Source organism: Thalia democratica, chromosome 2, assembly GCF_965202585.1.
Source record: "Thalia democratica chromosome 2, ktThaDemo2.hap1.1, whole genome shotgun sequence".
In the NCBI taxonomy this organism is placed as follows: Eukaryota; Metazoa; Chordata; class Thaliacea; order Salpida; family Salpidae; genus Thalia; species Thalia democratica.
Window position 1 is genome coordinate 100172777 of NC_139166.1, and position 19077 is coordinate 100191853.

Sequence of the window (19077 nt, forward strand, 5' to 3'; positions counted from 1 at the left end):
TTAAAAAGGAAATAGAAAGAAATTTTGATGTAAACTAATTGCACTTAAAATATAAAAATTTTTATTGTCATATAAGCATAAAAACATTATAAATGTATCAAATTTACTTGCAATTTTCAACATTGTTTATTAGTTTTTAAATATTAAGAACCTATTGTTTTTTTTTTTTGAAGTTTAATAAAAACACATGTTTAAAAACTGACTAGAGCACACTACTTTATAAAGAATTTAACTTAATTTAATATTTTTAAAAGAACAACTTTCGTTCGTTAAAATATCTAAAAACATATCAGATTTTTAAATTCGAAAGAAACTTAATGGTCTCGTAAAAAATCAAAGAATTATTAAGGTCATATATATTTCATTTTTTTAGTAGACTAGGAAAGTACTCAGAAATTAGTCTGTTTCAAAAGTCAATATTTTAAAGTTTTGCTTTATTAAAGGTAAATTTTGATATAACCATGAAAAAATTTAAAATTCTTTTTAATATAAAGTTAACTTTTTTAGACTTTGTGTAACATAGTTGTAAGCTGTTTCTATTTAAAATACAGTGAAAACACAAACAAAAATATTAAAAAAAAGCATAATTATTTAACTTCCTAATAATTTAACAAATAACTTAAAATACTCTATATTAACTTATTATTACAATCTCGTATTAAAAAATAATTTATAATAAATTTTTTTTTATTAATTGATTTTCTACAATCTCGTATCATCTCCACTCAAATCCTCGTCCGCGAACAGCAAATTATCGCATTGCGGCGAAATTTCTCCAACCAGGGAATTTCCCATCAATCCTCTGTTGAGGGAGTTGCCCTTCTTTTTGTGGGAATTCCCCTCTTGCAGAAGCAAGTCGGTTTCGGTGACCGAGGAGGGACTCATCTTGTTGAGGCTGATTGACGAGGGCCGCTTCTTCTTCTTGGAGGAGGATCTCGGAGATGATCCGTTGATTTTCAGGCCTGTGATTTATTTATTGTAAGATTAATTATATTGAAAGATAATTAGTGATTAAATAAGAACGATACATGATCGAATTGATATTTTAGATAATTTTGTTGGCCTCGCAAAACACAGTATAGTAGTAACATTGTAGGTTATTGTTATTCATTGGGAGTTCAATACAATCAATAAAAAGATTGGCGAAAGTCTGCAGAGCAAAAGCCTGGACTTTCGTATGAATTGAGACAAGCTCATGTTAACAAAAGGGTTGATCATACCAATTCGATCATCAGACCACAAGCCTTCGATAGACTGAATTTTTTGAGAGTTTAATAGATATAATTTAACAGCAAACTGAAAAACTGTTTAAAGCAAACTATTAAATGCATGATCATTTACATTACTTGCTATTTTTCGGGATAATAGATAGGCGACTAAGTTTTAAGTATATAAAATATGAAAACTACTTTACAAAACCAATTTTACAAAGTTTTGTCTACTCAAACTAACCAAATTACTTGGAAGCACTTGTAATCAAAGTAAGGTAAATTTTACAAGTGTAAACAAACCTTTATTAATGTCATATGAGGAATGCGCGCTGTTCTTTTTATTAACTTTCGGTGATTTTTTCCCATTCGGTGATTTCCCATCTTCGATAATAATTTGATCAACTGGAGGAATACAATGTGATGAATTTGATTTCTGAAAAAAAAATATTAATATCGTATTATTTATTTTAATGTACAGGGGAAATATAATGTGATGAATCCAATTTATATAAATCATTTAACCAATTTAAGGCCATTAGGGGGTAAGCCATGTTTTTTACAAGTTGATGTCATTTTATAGAGTATTTAATAAGCTTCAAGTTGATTTTTACCGTTTAAAAAAATTCAAATTATTTTTTTTAGATATGATCAGTCGAATTCGGGCCACATAATGGGTTCCTTATGGGAAGGGAAAACTAAAACAACGAAAAAAGACTATCTTATCCAAAATCGATCTCCTCGTAAATTTTTCAAGCAATCTTCTTCAAACTTTCACTGTCTAATAATTATACAATAAAAAAAATACGTTACTTTAGACTTCAAAATTTTTAATTAAAATACCTTAAATTTAAAAAAAACTTTTTTTTTTAACTTTGTCATAAAATTTTAATTTTTTTAGATTATTTAAATTCATAAGAAATGTTTGTTTTTTACAATATAAGGAACATTTTCTAGAAATTTGAAGAAGATTGCTTAAAAAATGAAGGAGGAGATAGATTTTTAGTGAATTTAAAAATTTCCGGTCCATACGTTTGCATCGAAAACTTTTTACAAAATATAAAATATCTCAAAAATTAAATGATATTTTTGAGTTCTATAAAAACTGACTTGTAGTTTGTACTTAAAGCTTTCATATAAAAGCCAAAGTTATTTTTGTAAAAAAAGTGTTGGACCCACCCCCCCTATGGACTTAATTATATATTTTTCTACCGGAGTTATACAATGTGATTAATTTGACTTTTAAAATATGAAACGTATTTAAAACTTTTACTATATATAATGTTATTTAAAGATAATAAAATCAAATAAATGTTTCAAAATTTGGGTTCTAATGAATTAAAATTTATTAGGGATTGAAATTTTAAAACTAAAGTTAAGATTTAAAGACTTTAGTTTTACATCACTCTAAGTATTTTTCGTGTATTATGTAATTATCTAGGTCAAACTATCTGAGTTTTATTTATAAATTATAACAATTATACAACAAAAGCTTATAAGATTAACTATTTAAAAAATTTCTTTCTTAATAAGTTCTTTAAATATGTTTTGATAATACGTTTGTAGTGTAAAAGCTACAACTATATAATGAATTGAATACATTCTACCTTGTACTTAAATACTAAAAAAAATTTTTGAAACTTTATAAAAGAAGGAAAGGTGATTAATAACTTGTAACTTGATAATATGTTTACAAAAAACATTCTGCAATATATTATGTAATTAACCATTATTTTAGAAACAAAGTTTTAAACAATTTAAGTATGAAAAGCTCTTAAAAATTTTCAGTTGCTATACACAAAACCGGAAGTTCAAACTAAATACTTAATAACAAATATTAATTACTTACCGACAGTTATTATTATTCTAATTTTACTATTCTACCGACAGTTTAGATAGCTTTTTAAAAAAGACAGTTTAAGCCAAAAAAAATTAAATAGTTTTAAACATAATAAATATTAAAATAAAAACTTTAGGCATTATAAACTTCTATATAAAATGCATCACTGCCAATATATTTTATTGTTATCAAATTATAGTTTTTAAAATTTATAACAACACATAATCGAATGTAAACCTTTTTTCCTTCATTAGCGTTGCTGTCACTTTTTGTTTTACTTAATCTGAAGTTCTTTGTTACATCACCTACAAAAATAGAAACACTTTAATAAACTTAATTATCGATATAAAACAGGGGTATCATTTTATACATACATAAATTTGTATTAGATTAGTTTTCATATACGTATATAAACAATCTTCTTTAAATATTCAAAGCTTTAAAGTTTAAACAAGTGACTTATTTCAAGTCAAGAACTGACCTTTGCAATACATCATAGCATAAGGAAAACAAAATGCAAATTTACAGTTAGAAAAAAAAATGTACTAAAAACAATATAACAGACTGTAAAATTTCTTTATAAACATGTTCACATCAGAAGAATATCAAAACTTTAATTTTAAGTTTTTTTTATAACGATTAATCTAAAACTTAAATTTATGCTTTGACACGAATAGACTTACAGTTTTTACTAAACTAACTTTTTAAATCACAGTTTTTAGAATTTGAATAATATCTATATGCAACAGTTGAATTTTTTTATTCAAATAAGTACAGCATACAATTTTAAAGTTTAGTCCTGAGATTAGGTATTACACGTAAATAATTTGCTTTTAAAATGTTTTTTTTTTAAGTAACTATTACTAACTGTTTTCCAGTTTGGCTTTCAAATTTGGTATCACATTTGAAATGCTCTGCTTTTTAAATTTATTTATTTCAAATAATATCACTGAGACTAACTGTTTTCAAGCTTAGCTTTCAAATTCGGTATCACATTCGAAATGCTCTGCTTTTTAAATGTATTTTTTTTAAACATTATTACTAATACTAACTATTTTCAAGTTTGGCTTTTAAATTTGGTATCACATTCGAAATGCTCTGCTTTTTAAATTTGCTCTTCAAATTGGAAGATCTTTTCGTAGAAGGGGATTTTTCTACACTCGCATTGTGGCTACTGTATAAGTAACATGTTAATATTAAAATAATACAAAGTACTAAGTTGTTTTGTAATAATTAAATACTAAGTTTTTTTATTGGAATTATTTGTTAAGTAAAAAATTAATTTAAAAAACAAAATATATTTTTATTTTGTTCAAACTTTATTAGAACCAATTAAAGTGTTATAACTAAAATAAGTGTGCAAAAAACATAACTATTAATACTTTACTCATATATATATAACATATAATAAATAACTATTTTTTTTACTGTTAGAAAAATGGACAAAGTAATACCTCAATTTTTTTTAATTAACCAAGGTTATGATATTATAGCCAAGATAAGCTTTTATTGTTTTTTAATTTAAATTTAAATTTAATTTAAAGTAACGTAATTAAATACTACTTGTCAAGAAACTTCATAAGTAAGCCAAGTTAAAAACAATTTCAACCAAACAAATGATAGTTTGTAACTCACTTGTCTAATCTTATAGTGACTTCGTCAAGTGCTTTATTGGACTTTGAAGACCCTGTTAAAACCAATACTATAAAATTTATAAATTTAAAAAACACTCTACTTACGAGAATGCATTAAATAAAAACATTAAATTTATTACATTAAGTAAAAACGTAGTTATAAACTAAATAAATGTAAAATTAAATGATCAAGTATTATTTCATTTAAGATAAAGCTATAAACAACTAACTGCAATTCGGTCGACTTAATTGCAAAAGTAAACATCAATTAGGTTTTTAAATAAAATTTTATACTACTTAACGATTATAATTTTAAAGTAAAGTGGCAATTATTAGATCAAATTTCTTCAAAACAACATTGCTTTTATTTATGCAACTTTTTTAACAAACACATATAATACATAAATATATTAAATTATAAAAGTAAGTACGAAATAATACTAAAATGTATATACTAGTCTAAAAACCTTAAATTACTTAAGTAAACTGAAAAATATTTAACTGTTTTGATAAGTACATTTTTCCTTACAAAATATTTAGATTAACTTCATATAGTATACATTTATTTTACTACATATTAATTACTACATTGTTAATTGATACTTAACACTATGTCGTAATGTATTTACTTTGTATTTCAGCTTGTACTGCATCAATCCTACTAGGCAATATATTGTATAAAAATTTCACAATTGTAAATTATTAACATATAACATATTTACTTTGTTTTTAATTTTGTGCAAAATCAACCCTACTTTGAATATATTTAACACATACAACAAACTATATAAAGTAATATTTAATAAAGGCATACATAAGTCTTGACGGCATACAATTAATTACCATTGTTCTTTACACAACAACTAGTTATTTATTTAGTATAAAAATTTAACTAGTGTAAGTATAATTAACCTTGCATTTCATTAACTTCAAGTCTACTTGGCATATAATCCGCTGAAACTTCTTCGTTGAAATGATTCCATTTGTGATGCTTGATGGACTGCATAGTGATACCTTAAAATATATTTATTTATTAATCTGTGTTGTAGCGAAGTCTCGTTCTACTATTTTTTTTTGTTTTCAAAATTTAACAAATTCTGGATTGTTTATTTATCATAAGCACACCAACAAAAAGTTAATCTTTTTCAAAAAATATTAAGACCATAAATTGGTTTTAAAAAGGTTGATACTAGTATTATTGAAAATTTAACTATGAAAAACTTTTTAATTACCAGTGGTTTTCATATGCGAATTAGCCCTCTGTAATCTTGGTGTATTGTTCAGTTTGATGCTGGAATTTGTGTGGCTGATTCTAAGTGACGTCATATTGGTTTCAATATTAAGGTTGTCAAGTATGCATTCACACATTACCATTATCTGTAAAAAAAATAAATACTGATATATTCTATTTGTTTTATATGTTACTATATACTTATATTTGTTTCAATGTTCAAATTGTCAAGTATACATTCACACATCACCATTATCTGTAAAGTAATTGTTTATTGTTTTAAAATAAAATATTATTTTGAATAGTTAATTATCCCTATTTAATGCAAATGTACCATTTGTTAAATATATCTTAGAATGTATTCTACTTCATTTATAACTACAGTGATTTGTATGGTTAAATTTTATCATTTCTCTATTGCCAATAAAAAATTGTATTAAATAATTTTATCAACTACTATGTTAGATTAACAAACAAAAACTATTTTATTAAACACATCACCATAATCTGTAAGTAAAATAAACACAAGATTATACATATTTTTTCAATAATTATGTTAATTTTTGATATAAAATTTTATAAATTGTCCAAAATACACTCAGACATAACCATAATCTGTAAAAAGGGTATTTGATTTGAAATAAAACAGTTAAATATTTATTCATAGAATGTCTTAACTTTAGGAAAATAAAATTTGGTATTGTTTATTTCTTGGAAAGAATTCAAAAATATGTGAATCACAATTTGTAAATTACTATATTTATCCCTAAAAAAGAAAAGTGCCTAACTACCTTATCGAAATTAAATTTCAACTACAGCTAATTTTAAACTATTTTAAAAAATAGTTTTGAATAATTATGCAGCATTTGCATGCTTTAATTAGTTTTCAAATAGTCTTGTTTAAAGTTTGTAAACATAAAAATTTAAAAGTGTATAAAAAAATTAAAAGACTTTAATTTTAATTAAAACCTCCCAGAAAACTTGAAAATTATTAACTGATAGGTAAGTCATTTAAGCTGAAAGAAAAATAAAGTTAAAAACAAATGTACACATATGTTTTATTTATTTCTAGAGTTAACAATTATTTCAATGTGTTTTGTTTGTGAACTTTTTATTTGTGATTCTCTTGAAGCCAAGGTGAAAAACATCGATAAAATCGATTTAATAAAAACTACTTCAAAGAAATATTTCAATTTCATACACTTAAGTGTGAATGTCTACTTATTTGCTTTTAAAACTAGTGTTTATGAATTTATTGAATACAAGAAACTTTTATTTTGTTATTTGTATTAAGGTATAACGTAAAAACAAAATATAATTGTTTGATTTTCTAAAACACACACTTAAAATTTATTTTCTAATAAGAAAGAGTTGAGCAGTTATATTAATGTATAATTATAAATAATATAAATGTATTAATATCAAGTTGTAACAATATATAAAGAGTTAAATATAGTTTAAATCAAAAATATATAAGCATAAAAATTATTTTTGATATAAATACAATGTAAATTGTATTGTTAACTTATTTAAAAAATAACTAAAATATCATCGTAAAACGACGTTTTTTAAACTATAAAATAAATTTTTCAACACTTATCCAAGAAACCCATTGTTTAAATTTTTTTTAATAACTATTTCAATTTATAATATATACACTTTATAATATTAGATTTAAAATTTTGGTAAAAAATTACGTTAATTTACTTTGTCATTTAAAAGTCATGAAAAATTATTAGTTCTAGTTCTAAAACTAAAATTATCAACCTTCTCATTAGTTACATTAAAAAGAATATTTTGTTTTAAACACAAAGTACGTATTGTAAAAATACAATCTTTATAAATGTAACCTTTTACTTGTCTCAAAGAGATTACGTTTGTTTAAGAAAATAATTTGATTGAAAATATTTTGGTTTTATTGACTTTTAGAGATGAGATAAGTTTTGTGATTCCTAGCAAAAACCTACTGTTAAATTAAAAATTTAAAGGGAAAATGTATTTTTGTTTAAATTTTTATAAATAGCAAAGACTTATAAATTGAACATAAATGTTAAAGCAATATTTGAAATTAAACTCCTTAGATTTTTTTTTTGCAAAGCTATTAAGAAAAACATGAAAAAAACTATTTATTTACTAATTTTTACTTTAAAATTTCAAGTAAAGTTGATAAAAAATCGTTGTGGTAAAACAAAAGCTTTAATTTTAAATAGAGAAGCAAGGTTTTGTTTAAGTACAAACAAGACTCTTTGTGAAGGTTAAAAAGAGAACAGTGAATTTTGGTAATTAAGTCGAATAATCAATAAAAACTCAATTTAATTGTTTTTAAATTTACTCGTGAATCTTTTTTCAGTGCATTTTAAGAGAAATAAAATAAAGTATTCATATAAATTACTTAGTTTTATTTTCTACCCATATTAATTTAATTAAACTGTCTATTATTTTTATACAACCTCTAAATTTTAAGAAAGTTTTAGTTAAACCGTTATTTAAGCAAATAAAAATCTATAACAAAAATTATTTAAAGAGAAAGAAATGTTAAAAAACAATTTTAGCCTAATGCGCCTCATTTACAGTTAATTTGCTACTTTAAAAGAGCAAAATTTTACTTTTTCCCTATGGAAACTTAATTTGTGTGCATACATGGGAACTCCATTAACGATTTTCATAATAAATTAAAAAGGAATAAACAAACACATGGAATGTAGACTAAACATATTAGATCAAAATTAAAGTTAGCTGTATATTTTATTTATATTCCATTAGCTTTTAATATATTGAGCTAGTATTTAGGACAGGGGTCGGCAGCCTTTTGTAACTCGCGGGCCAATTTTCGCAGAGAAAATTGCTCGCGGGCCGCACTTTTTAGAAATAAGTCGTCGAGGGCCGCAGTTATTCAAAAACAAATATAGTAATAATTAGAAAAATACTATTTAAAACAAAAAATATAACAAATTAAGCAGTAAAATAGCACCTTAAATAGGTATTTATAAAATTAAAAGTCTAATTTTAAGCTTTAGTTGCAAAACCGTTAACTTTTAAATTTTTTAGAATTTTTTTTTACGCTAAAAAGTAGCTCGCGGGCCACAAGTTTTGGCTTTGAGGGCCGCAGTTTGCCGACCCCTGATTTAGGACTTTTTTATCTATATTGGCTATTAATAGCTTAAAAAAATTAGTTATTTACTTTTTTATACAAAAAATGTTTACACTAATAACATTTTAAACTGTAATACGACCTAACTTAGTAACATTAAATGTAAGTCTAATAATTTAATAAATTTCATTAACTATATTTAGTACAAAATAATCATTTAAGTTTTTACACAGAATAAGTTTAAAATGAGAAATATTTTATGACTGAACAAAAGCATATGGTTTATAACAACTTTGTACCGTTGTTTAAAATCTTATTTCCTTAATTAATTATTTATATGTTGTACTAAATTATTTATTTTTTAAACAGAAACTGTTTGTAAAATACATTAAAAATTGAGTACAAAATACTCGATTAGTGTGAAACTTTTTTTTCGTGAATAATGTATTTTGTTGAGGAATTTGGTGAAAAATTAGTAAAAAATAAAATTTTGGTGATTTGTTGTAAAACTAAGTTTTTTACTTCTTGAAAATATTGAATTTTTCACAAATAACTTATATTTTGTACTAAATAGTTTGCAAACTATTCATGAAAAATAGTTTTCTTTAAAGCCATTAGAGTATATAAACACATTAAAAATTAAGATACTGATTTAATAAACTTTCCATTATCATTAAAAATTAAAATATTAACAGTGAAACTCAATACCAACCACATTAAATTATACAAAAAGAGTTTTCCTTGTTTTTACTTAAGGAAGCTTTTAACGCTAATTGATTACTTTTTAAACGTTAGATGTTTATTTACTGCAGTATATATTGACTTTTATATGTATAAACAATCTTTTTTAAACTTAAGCTCGTTACATTAGGTAAGTAAACTAAAAAAGAAAAATAAAAGGTTACAAAAGATAAAAAAGTTCGAACAGTGTTATATTTTAACAAAACTTGATATTGGAAATACGTTTCAATTTAGCAGTCTTATGAAATATTTATTAATTTTATCAACAACAAATACAAACTAACTTTTTGGATAAGCTTCAATAAAGTATTGAATAAAACACATATCAACTTCAATAAAATCAATTAAAAACTAACACTTTGTATTAATTTCAATTTAGCTGCAACAAAAATAAATACATACTAATTATATTTTGAAAGTAGTTTAAGAAAAAGTACTTACTAATTTCAGTTTCATATTTATTTACATAAATAATAAATAACACTGAGAATAGTTTCAATTTGGCAGTCTTATGAAATATTTATCAATTGTAACTTTCAATTTATAAATAATAACTAACACTTGGTACAAGTTTTAATTTAGCAGTGAAGTGTAATGCTTATTATTTTTATAATAAATAAAAAACTCACACTAGGTATAAGTTTTATTTAGCAATGAAATGGAATGTTTATTATTTTAGTTTTAGTTTACAACAAAAACTCACACTAGGAACTAGTTTCAATTTAGCAGTGAAATAAAATGCTTATTATTTTTATTAATAAATAAAAAACTCACACTAGGTATAAGTTTCAACTTGGCAGTGAAGTGGAATGCTTCAACGGCGTTCCGACCAACTTTATACTGACTGTTGTATATGGAGTAGTTGACCGATTTCAACATTAGCAACGCCACATCCGGTTTCAGTTGAATTCTTCTGTGTTCTATTGGTCTGTTGATATTACATTTGTAAGAATCATATTGATTCTACACTTGTAAACAACATTCTATTGGTTTGTTGAGAAGTAATATTATATTTGTAAGATTCATATTGATACACAACAAAATCTTAAATTGTTATTTTTAGAACCTATAAGAATATAAGTGTAATGTATTTTTTACTGTTTTTAAATATACCAAGTTTCAATTGAATTCTGCGATGTTCTATTGGTCTGTTAATATGAAGTTTGTGAGAGTCATTATAATTCTACTTTGAACTGATACAAAAACAAGATTCATAAAATTTAATATATAAAAATTAAAAGTATAATGTATTTGTTTCAACTTATTAAGGTTAGTTTTTTTAATACTACGGTTTGCTATTGGTCTTTAAAAAAATGAAATTATAAGAATCACTTTGATTCTACTATGGTAAATAAGAAAGTATTTAAAAACTTTCTCAAAATAAATAAAATTGAGTTTAACAATAGGTTTTTGAGAATCACTTATATTTTACTGTGAACTGATACAAAAAAATCTTTGAAAATTTTCTTGAAGTAAGAATATATGCGTTTATAAAGAGTTTGTATAAAAAAAATAACTGTTAAAGTCAACCCACGTTTAAAAAGTTGTAAGTTCATGTTAAGATCTACACTCAATAGTAAGCATCATTTAAACTGTAATATAAAATGATAAATGGCCACTCTAGTTAGGCTTAATTAATCGATATAGGTCAATTGATCTGTAAAGAGGTAGTAATGATTGACTGAATATTTTATTGTTATGAATGCTTACTTTTTGAGTTACTGACCGATGTATAATATTATAAGACTTGATGAAAATTTGTAAATGTGAAATTTGTAAGAATCTTTATGAAACACAAAAAAAATAAAAATTTGCTTTGTAAAAAAAAAGTATATAACAAGTAAGTTTTTAGTTGCTGTTTAATTATATCCGGTTTTATTTCAAACTGTAAGTTACAATTGTCTTTAAAGTTAACATCTGAATTAAGTATGAGTAATAATGTAGAACGATAAATGACCATTGATATGCAGCTAGAAGATGTAGTAAGTCATAATCAATATGGTTCAACTGATTCGTAAAAAGTAGTATTGATCAATAACAGGCATTGCAATTTTGTAAATGTTCCAAACTTTTGAGCTATTAGCTCTTAAACTAAGTTTAAAAATTTGTATAGTAAATTTGCAAATCTAACAAGAATTTTGGGAAGTTAATAGTTGAAAAATATTAAGTTATCAAAAAGTTTTAATTTATGTTACTGTGTTTAAAATTATTTATGTTATAGTTTAAGAACTGTGATAAATTGCGTCGAACTTTATTATTTTCAATATGCTAAATGAGATGCTGATATTAATACAAAAACAACTGGATTTTGATAACTTTTGTACTAAAACTTCTTATAATATGAAAAACTTTATAAACCAATTTAAAACTAAACTTCGAATTTACAATTTCTAACAGAATATTTTACCCAAAGTTTTTTTTCTTTCCTTAACCAAAGTTATCTTTTTGTTTTCTTAGACAATAAACAAACGGATTTTAAGGGTTAATACATACGTTTGTAGCTTAAATTTTTTTTTAAAAACCAAAAATCGTATTTAGAAAAAAAAAAGTTTTATGTCTGTAATAAATTAATTTATTCTAAATCTCTAAGGAGTTGAGAAAAAATAAAACTAACTTCCAGTACATAAAAAAATCAATTTAAATCGAAAGTACTTATTAAAGCTGTAATTTTTTTAATACAGTTTATAATAATTTTCTTATCATATTAGTAATCTTAACATTGTTATTCTATTCTTTGTTTTATCTTTTATAATGTATAAAAATTAGTTAGCTACTAAAAAAATTGCTATGAGTTGTTTATAATATAAAATTAAATTTTAGATTGAGATTAAAAAAAACTTAGACTGAAGTATTTTTAGAATTAGACTGTACAACTATTTTTTAAAACTTTAATTTCAAAAGACAAACATTTATAATCAATAACAAAGAACTACTCTATCTGTAATAACTACAGTGATAATTTTAATAACTTACTGTTTTATGTTTTATAGTGAGGTTCTTTTAATATTTTTAACATTTAAAAACACTACTTAAAGATCTTATGGGCAAACTAACAACTATTACTAACAATTTACTGTTGTCGATATGAATTTTCATCCATTTATAACCAGAAGTAGCTATGTAATGGCTGCACCTACATAAAGATGCCAAGAAATTTGAGTTTATTTCACTAATCCAATCGTTGAATACTCGCATGAAATAACCGAACATCTGTAAGTAATATTTGAAAGAGTTAAATTATTTATTTCTATTGTATCATTTACACAAAGTATAAAAAAGTTTGTATTAATTTCAATAATCGAATCACTAAAAACTACCATAAAATCAAAAAAGATACTCAATTAACAAATCATTATCTTTTACTTACAAAAAGAGTATTTAAAAAGTACTTCAAGAAAAACTTTAAACAACTTTATTGCAAAACTTTCAAATTAGCATATAAGTAGTTCCGAGAACCTAAATTCAAATAAACAAACTACAAAAAAAAAAAAAACAATTGTGGTAAAGTTAAAACTGCAAAATAATCAATAACAAAAAACTTTAAAGTTTTTATAGCATTAAGTCACAATAATAAAAATTTATACTTAAAATAATGTTAAGTAATTCAACATTTGACTTAAAGTTGAAAATAGCTGCAAATATATATATTTTTTTAATTTGTAAGCAATTAAAAAACTTATATGTATCTAGTAATAGTGTAAGAATTAAAATATTTAAATAATTATGCATTTAGTATTAATGTAAGGACGAAGTAATAAAAACAATAAATAAAGAAAATAATACAAAGACTAATTTCAAATATTTCTAAACTATAAATAATGTTTTTGTGTGTCTTCATAATAAAATATGTTTGTGTTTTCAGTTTGCGACATTTTTCTGTTAATTTTTAAATAAACTAATACACTAACATAACAATTTTTACTAGAAAATAAAAGTACACTTCTTTTATAAACTCAAATTCTTTTAAATATTTATCTTTTATAATAGATCTAAAAATTATTTAAAAAACATTTATTTCAACACAATTAACTTAAAATACAAGTATTTTCAATGAATCGTACACATGTATAGAGATGTTTAAAACTCATATATAAAACTAACAGTAGGTCTATTAGAAGCATTTATATCATCACATATTTCAGCTTGGCTCATTCTTATCAACTGTGGTTTAGATTTGGGATGATTCAGTATTATCTCACTAAAAGGATACTGTTCAAAGATACAATGGTAAATATTCGGTTAGTTTTTAAGAATTTATTTTAATTTATCTTGTTAAACTTAAAATGATTCAAACCCCGATAAACAAGTAGTAATTAAACTGTAAAAAATTAGTTAGTTATTTTTTTAATCAATAGAGGTTTTGATTTATTTGATTCAATATTACTTCATTGAAAGTTGAACAAATTTGTTTTGCAATAGTTGTAAATTACAGCATAAAAGTATACTAGTTTTAAAATATTTGCAGTATTTTTAATTCCTTACTAATCACTGTTACATTTTTATACAAAAATAAAAAAAAGTTTAGCAATAGATATAATAAGAAAGTATATTACAAACAAAAATTATATAAAAAGAACATTACATTTAAAACTGAAGTTTAATTACTATATGTAGTCAATGAGTTAAGGGCATAGGGGGGTCCACCTTGATTTTACAAGTTGTTCTTATTTTATAGAGTTTTATCTGAGCAATCAGACATTTTTAACCGCCTGAAAAAGCTCAAAGTATTTTTTGATATATGAGCGATCTAAGTCGGTAACCTCAATAAGTTCCTAATGGAAGGCGCAAACTAAAAATGCAAAAAAAAAGACCCTTTCACTAAAAATCTATCTTCTCCTTCATTTTTAAGCAATCTTCTTCAAATTTTTACAGTAAGTGTATTATTAAATTTTAAAAAGATTGAAAACAGGATTTTTTTTTAATTTTAAAAAATAAAAATTTATTTAAAAAAACCACCTATTTTTTTGTTTTATTTATCTAAAACTTTTATTTTTTAAAGTTTTCAAAATTCCAACATTTAAAGTCTTTTAACTTACAAAAGGAACCTTTCCTGAAAGCTTGAGGTCTTTAGCTCAAAAGTTGAAGGAGAAGATAGATTTTTAGTGATTTTTTAAATTTCTGAGATAATCGGCGTTGAAAAATTTGCGGTCCATACGTTTGTATCGGAAACTTTTTATAAAAATTACAATATCTCAAATGTTAAATATTTTTTTTTAATTCTATAAAAACTGGCTTGTATTTTGTACTTTAAGTTTTCATATAAGATACAATGTTATTTTAAGTAAAAAAAAATTGTCTCCCCCCCCCTAGGCCCTTAAAATGCAAAACTACAGGTAAACATTACCAAACTTTGATATCAGAAGATTTGATAGAAGCTTTCACAAAACAAAAATTTATCTAAATATACAAAATAAATATTTAACAGCTTATTTTAAATCACTCAGATATTAGAAGATTGGTTGACTGAGTACATTAAATTTTTACACAGTTAAATATTTTGTAATAAATAATTTAACTAGTTCAAACTTGAATATAGTACTAACACTTTTGAAAATATATAATTTAACTAATAAATAAATAAACATAAATTTTGCGATTTTAATCAGACAACACAATAAGGCTGTATATGTTATATAAATTATTTGGTAGGAACAAAACTAAATTTAACTATTAATAAAATCAAAACATTTACCTTGCTAGCATCAAGTGTGAATTTGTTATAGAGTAATAGTAGATACATTTGTTGTAATAAACAAATTTATTTATGAAATAATAATTTTAACAAACTTATACCTTAGAAGCATCATGGTAATGCGGGTTAAAGTTAGAAACAATAGTTGCACTGTACGATAATGAAAAAAAGTAGTCATTAAATTAAAAAAATTAAACAAAGTAGTAACTTGAAAGCATAATGAAAATGTGAAACTGTTGGTAAACTAGGAATTATTGTAGCACTGTTTTAGAGGAATACAGTCAAATCAAACATATAATAAAATTATTTACCTTACTAGAATCATGATAATGTGAGTTCACATTCAAGTTAGGTATAATAGTTGCGCTGTTCGGAAGTGATAAATTCATCTTGCACTTTTCATCGATCAGCATGTGGTATATAGAAAGTATCAGCGTTGAAATACTCCAATTTGATTGGTCGATGTGATGGTAGTATGAGCCAATCAGGCACGGGAATAAACCAATCGCGTACAACCGCAGTTGTTTGTGTCTGTTGTTAGTATAAAACTTGATAAACAATTACCTACAAAAAAAAATAAAATGAGTATTTCTGTGAAGTATTGTAAAATCTGTATACGTAAATTAAGTTTGAAAATTTATGCAATAATGATCTTAATAAGATAGTAAATATATTAATGCAAAAAATTTCTACACACCAACTATAAATTGCTGAAAAACAAACCACTTTTATAACTTAAAAGTAGCAAGCATTTACTATTTCAATGGGTACTATTTAGATGGCTTTATATTGTGCTCAGACTTATCTAACTAAAAGTGAACGTTTTTCAAAGTAAAAAAAAAAGCATTATATTACAACAATTTTTTTGTACTAACTCACTGCGAAAAAACTCTAGCAGCTGGTGGCAGATCGGAGTGATCTGATTGGATAATACATCGTCACGGGTGAACAAGCATTTCTCGATGGCGGCAATTTCGGCGTACGAGAGCTCCTTTGCATATTTCAACTTTTGATCTTTTGAAAGGCTCTTGTATTCAGTTAACCAATCTTGTATTATCTGAATGAAAACATCATTATATATTTATATTGTAAAAGGTTATTGTTTTATATCTGAGCTTGTATATATTGAAATGAAGTTTAATTAAGTTATATGATCAGTCAACCAATCTTGTATTATCTTAAACATTAAAATAACTTTACTACGATACCTATATGTTAGTTTGTTAAAAACTTTACTTTGTACTCAGTCAACCAATCTTGTATTATCTGATTGAAAATATTATTATACAATTATATTGTTGAAGGTTATTAAACTATATTTGAGCTTGTATATATAGAAATGAAGTTTAATTAAATTTTAAAGCAATCCACCATTCTTGTATTAACTAAGTGGTTTAAAAATAAGATGTTAATATAGTTTTTTGTTTTGTGAAAGTTTTATTAAACAATGTTTAGTTTGAATAAGTAATTGTGTATTATATATCATATCTTTTTAAGCTATATATGTGAAACTATGTATTTATGCAATTTAGTATTGTATCCAGTTAACCAGTCTAGTATTATCTTTAAATCAACTAAATTAAATGTTTGTTAAACTTAGTTCTATTAAACGCTTAAAAATAAATACCTTTTAGTATTCAGTCAAACAGTTTTGTATTACCTGGTGTTTTAAATGAAGAAAAGTTTTTTTTTTGTGAAAAGTTTATTAAACTATGTTCTAATTTGAATTAGTATGTTCTGTATTATGTATCATAAATTATTGAAGTTAGTTATGTTTAAAAATGTATTTATGCTATTTGGCAGACTTGTAATATCTGAACGTCAAGTATTTTATGTATAAACTATATTTTGTCAAATATTATCTACAATGTTTAAATTAGAAATAGCATGTATTTTATTCTATATCATAAACTCTTTACAAACTTTACCTAGATGAGTTATCTATACCAAAATTTCACCATTTTTGGGAACTTTTTTAATTTATTTTTATGTATTTACAACTACATACAGAAAAATATGTTTCCTTCAAACTATTTTTTTTAAAGGTTTCATACTTGGCAAAACAGTAGTAGAGTATTTATTTATTTTTATATAACTTGAATGTTTAAAACAAGATTCTGTTCTTATAGTAAATTTAACAAACTAATAACCTAATGAATTTTGTAAAACTCGTAAACTAAGTTAATTTAAAAGTATGCTGAAATTCAAAAAGTTTACATGTAACTTTTTTCAGTTTTTATCTTTGTAAAATTTTTCTTGTTTTTTATAATTTAATATAAAAATGTATTGATTATATGACTCTAGCATAACAAATTAGTTAAAACTTTAGTCCTATGAGAATAAAAATACTTCAGACTAATATATCTCTTTTTAAATAAAAAACATTTTGTTTTTCAGTTACTTTGCTCATTACTTAATTGGTTTGTTTACATAAATATTTTTATCAACGTTTTATAAGTGATACAAAGTTGATAACAAAACTTAAAAATAATTATAATTGTTTTAATTCGCTTTAGAAATAGTAAACACATGTAATGAAAGCTAACATTACAATATAATAGTTCTGAAAAAAAAAAACTTATATTTTGCAGTCAGTATTAAGTCAACGTATTTTTACATCAAAACATTCAGTTTCTGACATATAATTATGATTTATATGGCATTGTTATTGTTAAACTTTCACTAAAAATCTATTCAAACATTATGGGTTGTCAACACTTCGAAAAAATAAAATTAGAACAAAAATAGTAAAATATATTTAAGTTCTTATTATGTTATTTGTAAATATTACTAATTAATTTTGAATGTTTTGTTGTAGTAAAATAACAAAGTAAGTAATTTCGTACTAACTTTTTCATTTTTTTCAGTTGTTAAAGTTTTCATAATTCTTAAATGTTGCATTATAGTACAATAAAATAATAATTAATTTTTACCAACTTTTTCAGTTTTTTCGTTTGTCAGAGTTTTCATTATTCTCGAATGTTGCATTATAGTGAGACTCCCATCATCAAGTAACGAATTTGTTCTGCATGCGAAACATGTTTATTAAAAATTAATGACAAAATGTTGCTTGTAGTTGTGTTTTTATAACAAGTACATCTTTGCTTGTTAGTGTTAGCTAAAAATAAACTGAAAAATAATATGTCCAAAAAACTTTATGAAACAATTTTAAACTCTTGTAAACACTTTTTTATCATTATTCTTGAGTAAAGTACTCAAATTGTGTTTTGTAGGAAACAATTAAAGGATCCAATTTTTTTGTATTTTAAATTGATGATTTAAATTTTTAAAGTATTTTTTATTTTAAACATTTTTGGTTATTTAATAAGTTCAATTTGATAATAAATTTCTTTAAGTTTTACAAAAGTTCAAACTTGTATAGACAGATTTTCAAATAAATTAAAAATATAAATTTTACTACTTACTTTTCTGTCAAGTCTTCAAAAAATGACGTCCTTTTCACATCTCCGTTTTTGAGAGACTTTTTAGAAGCTGTTCTTAATTCAGCGTAATTTTTTGTTGGACTACTTTTTTGGCCTTTTTTGGTTGTCATTTTTAATTTTTTATGTGATTCTAAACATTTTAATTTGTTTTTTTGGTAAATTTTGAAAAATAAATGTAAAACTTTATGCATTGTTAA

At 23.5% G+C, this 19077-nt stretch overlaps 1 protein-coding gene across 1 annotated transcript; it reads right to left on the bottom strand.

Moving 5' to 3' along the window:
- Positions 1 to 518: 518 nt before the first annotated feature.
- Positions 519 to 19003, bottom strand: LOC145829703 (hyccin-like). The gene is made up of 14 exons (XM_082937559.1): positions 18863 to 19003; positions 18375 to 18462; positions 16313 to 16494; positions 15749 to 15968; positions 13847 to 13954; positions 12813 to 12955; positions 10520 to 10673; positions 5915 to 6059; positions 5595 to 5696; positions 4684 to 4735; positions 4101 to 4222; positions 3286 to 3353; positions 1512 to 1644; positions 519 to 962 (listed from the first exon to the last, which is right to left on the bottom strand). Exons 1-14 carry the CDS (start codon positions 18988 to 18990, stop codon positions 703 to 705), a joined length of 1905 nt encoding a protein of 634 aa, XP_082793685.1. The 5' UTR covers positions 18991 to 19003; the 3' UTR covers positions 519 to 702.
- Positions 19004 to 19077: the final 74 nt, after the last annotated feature.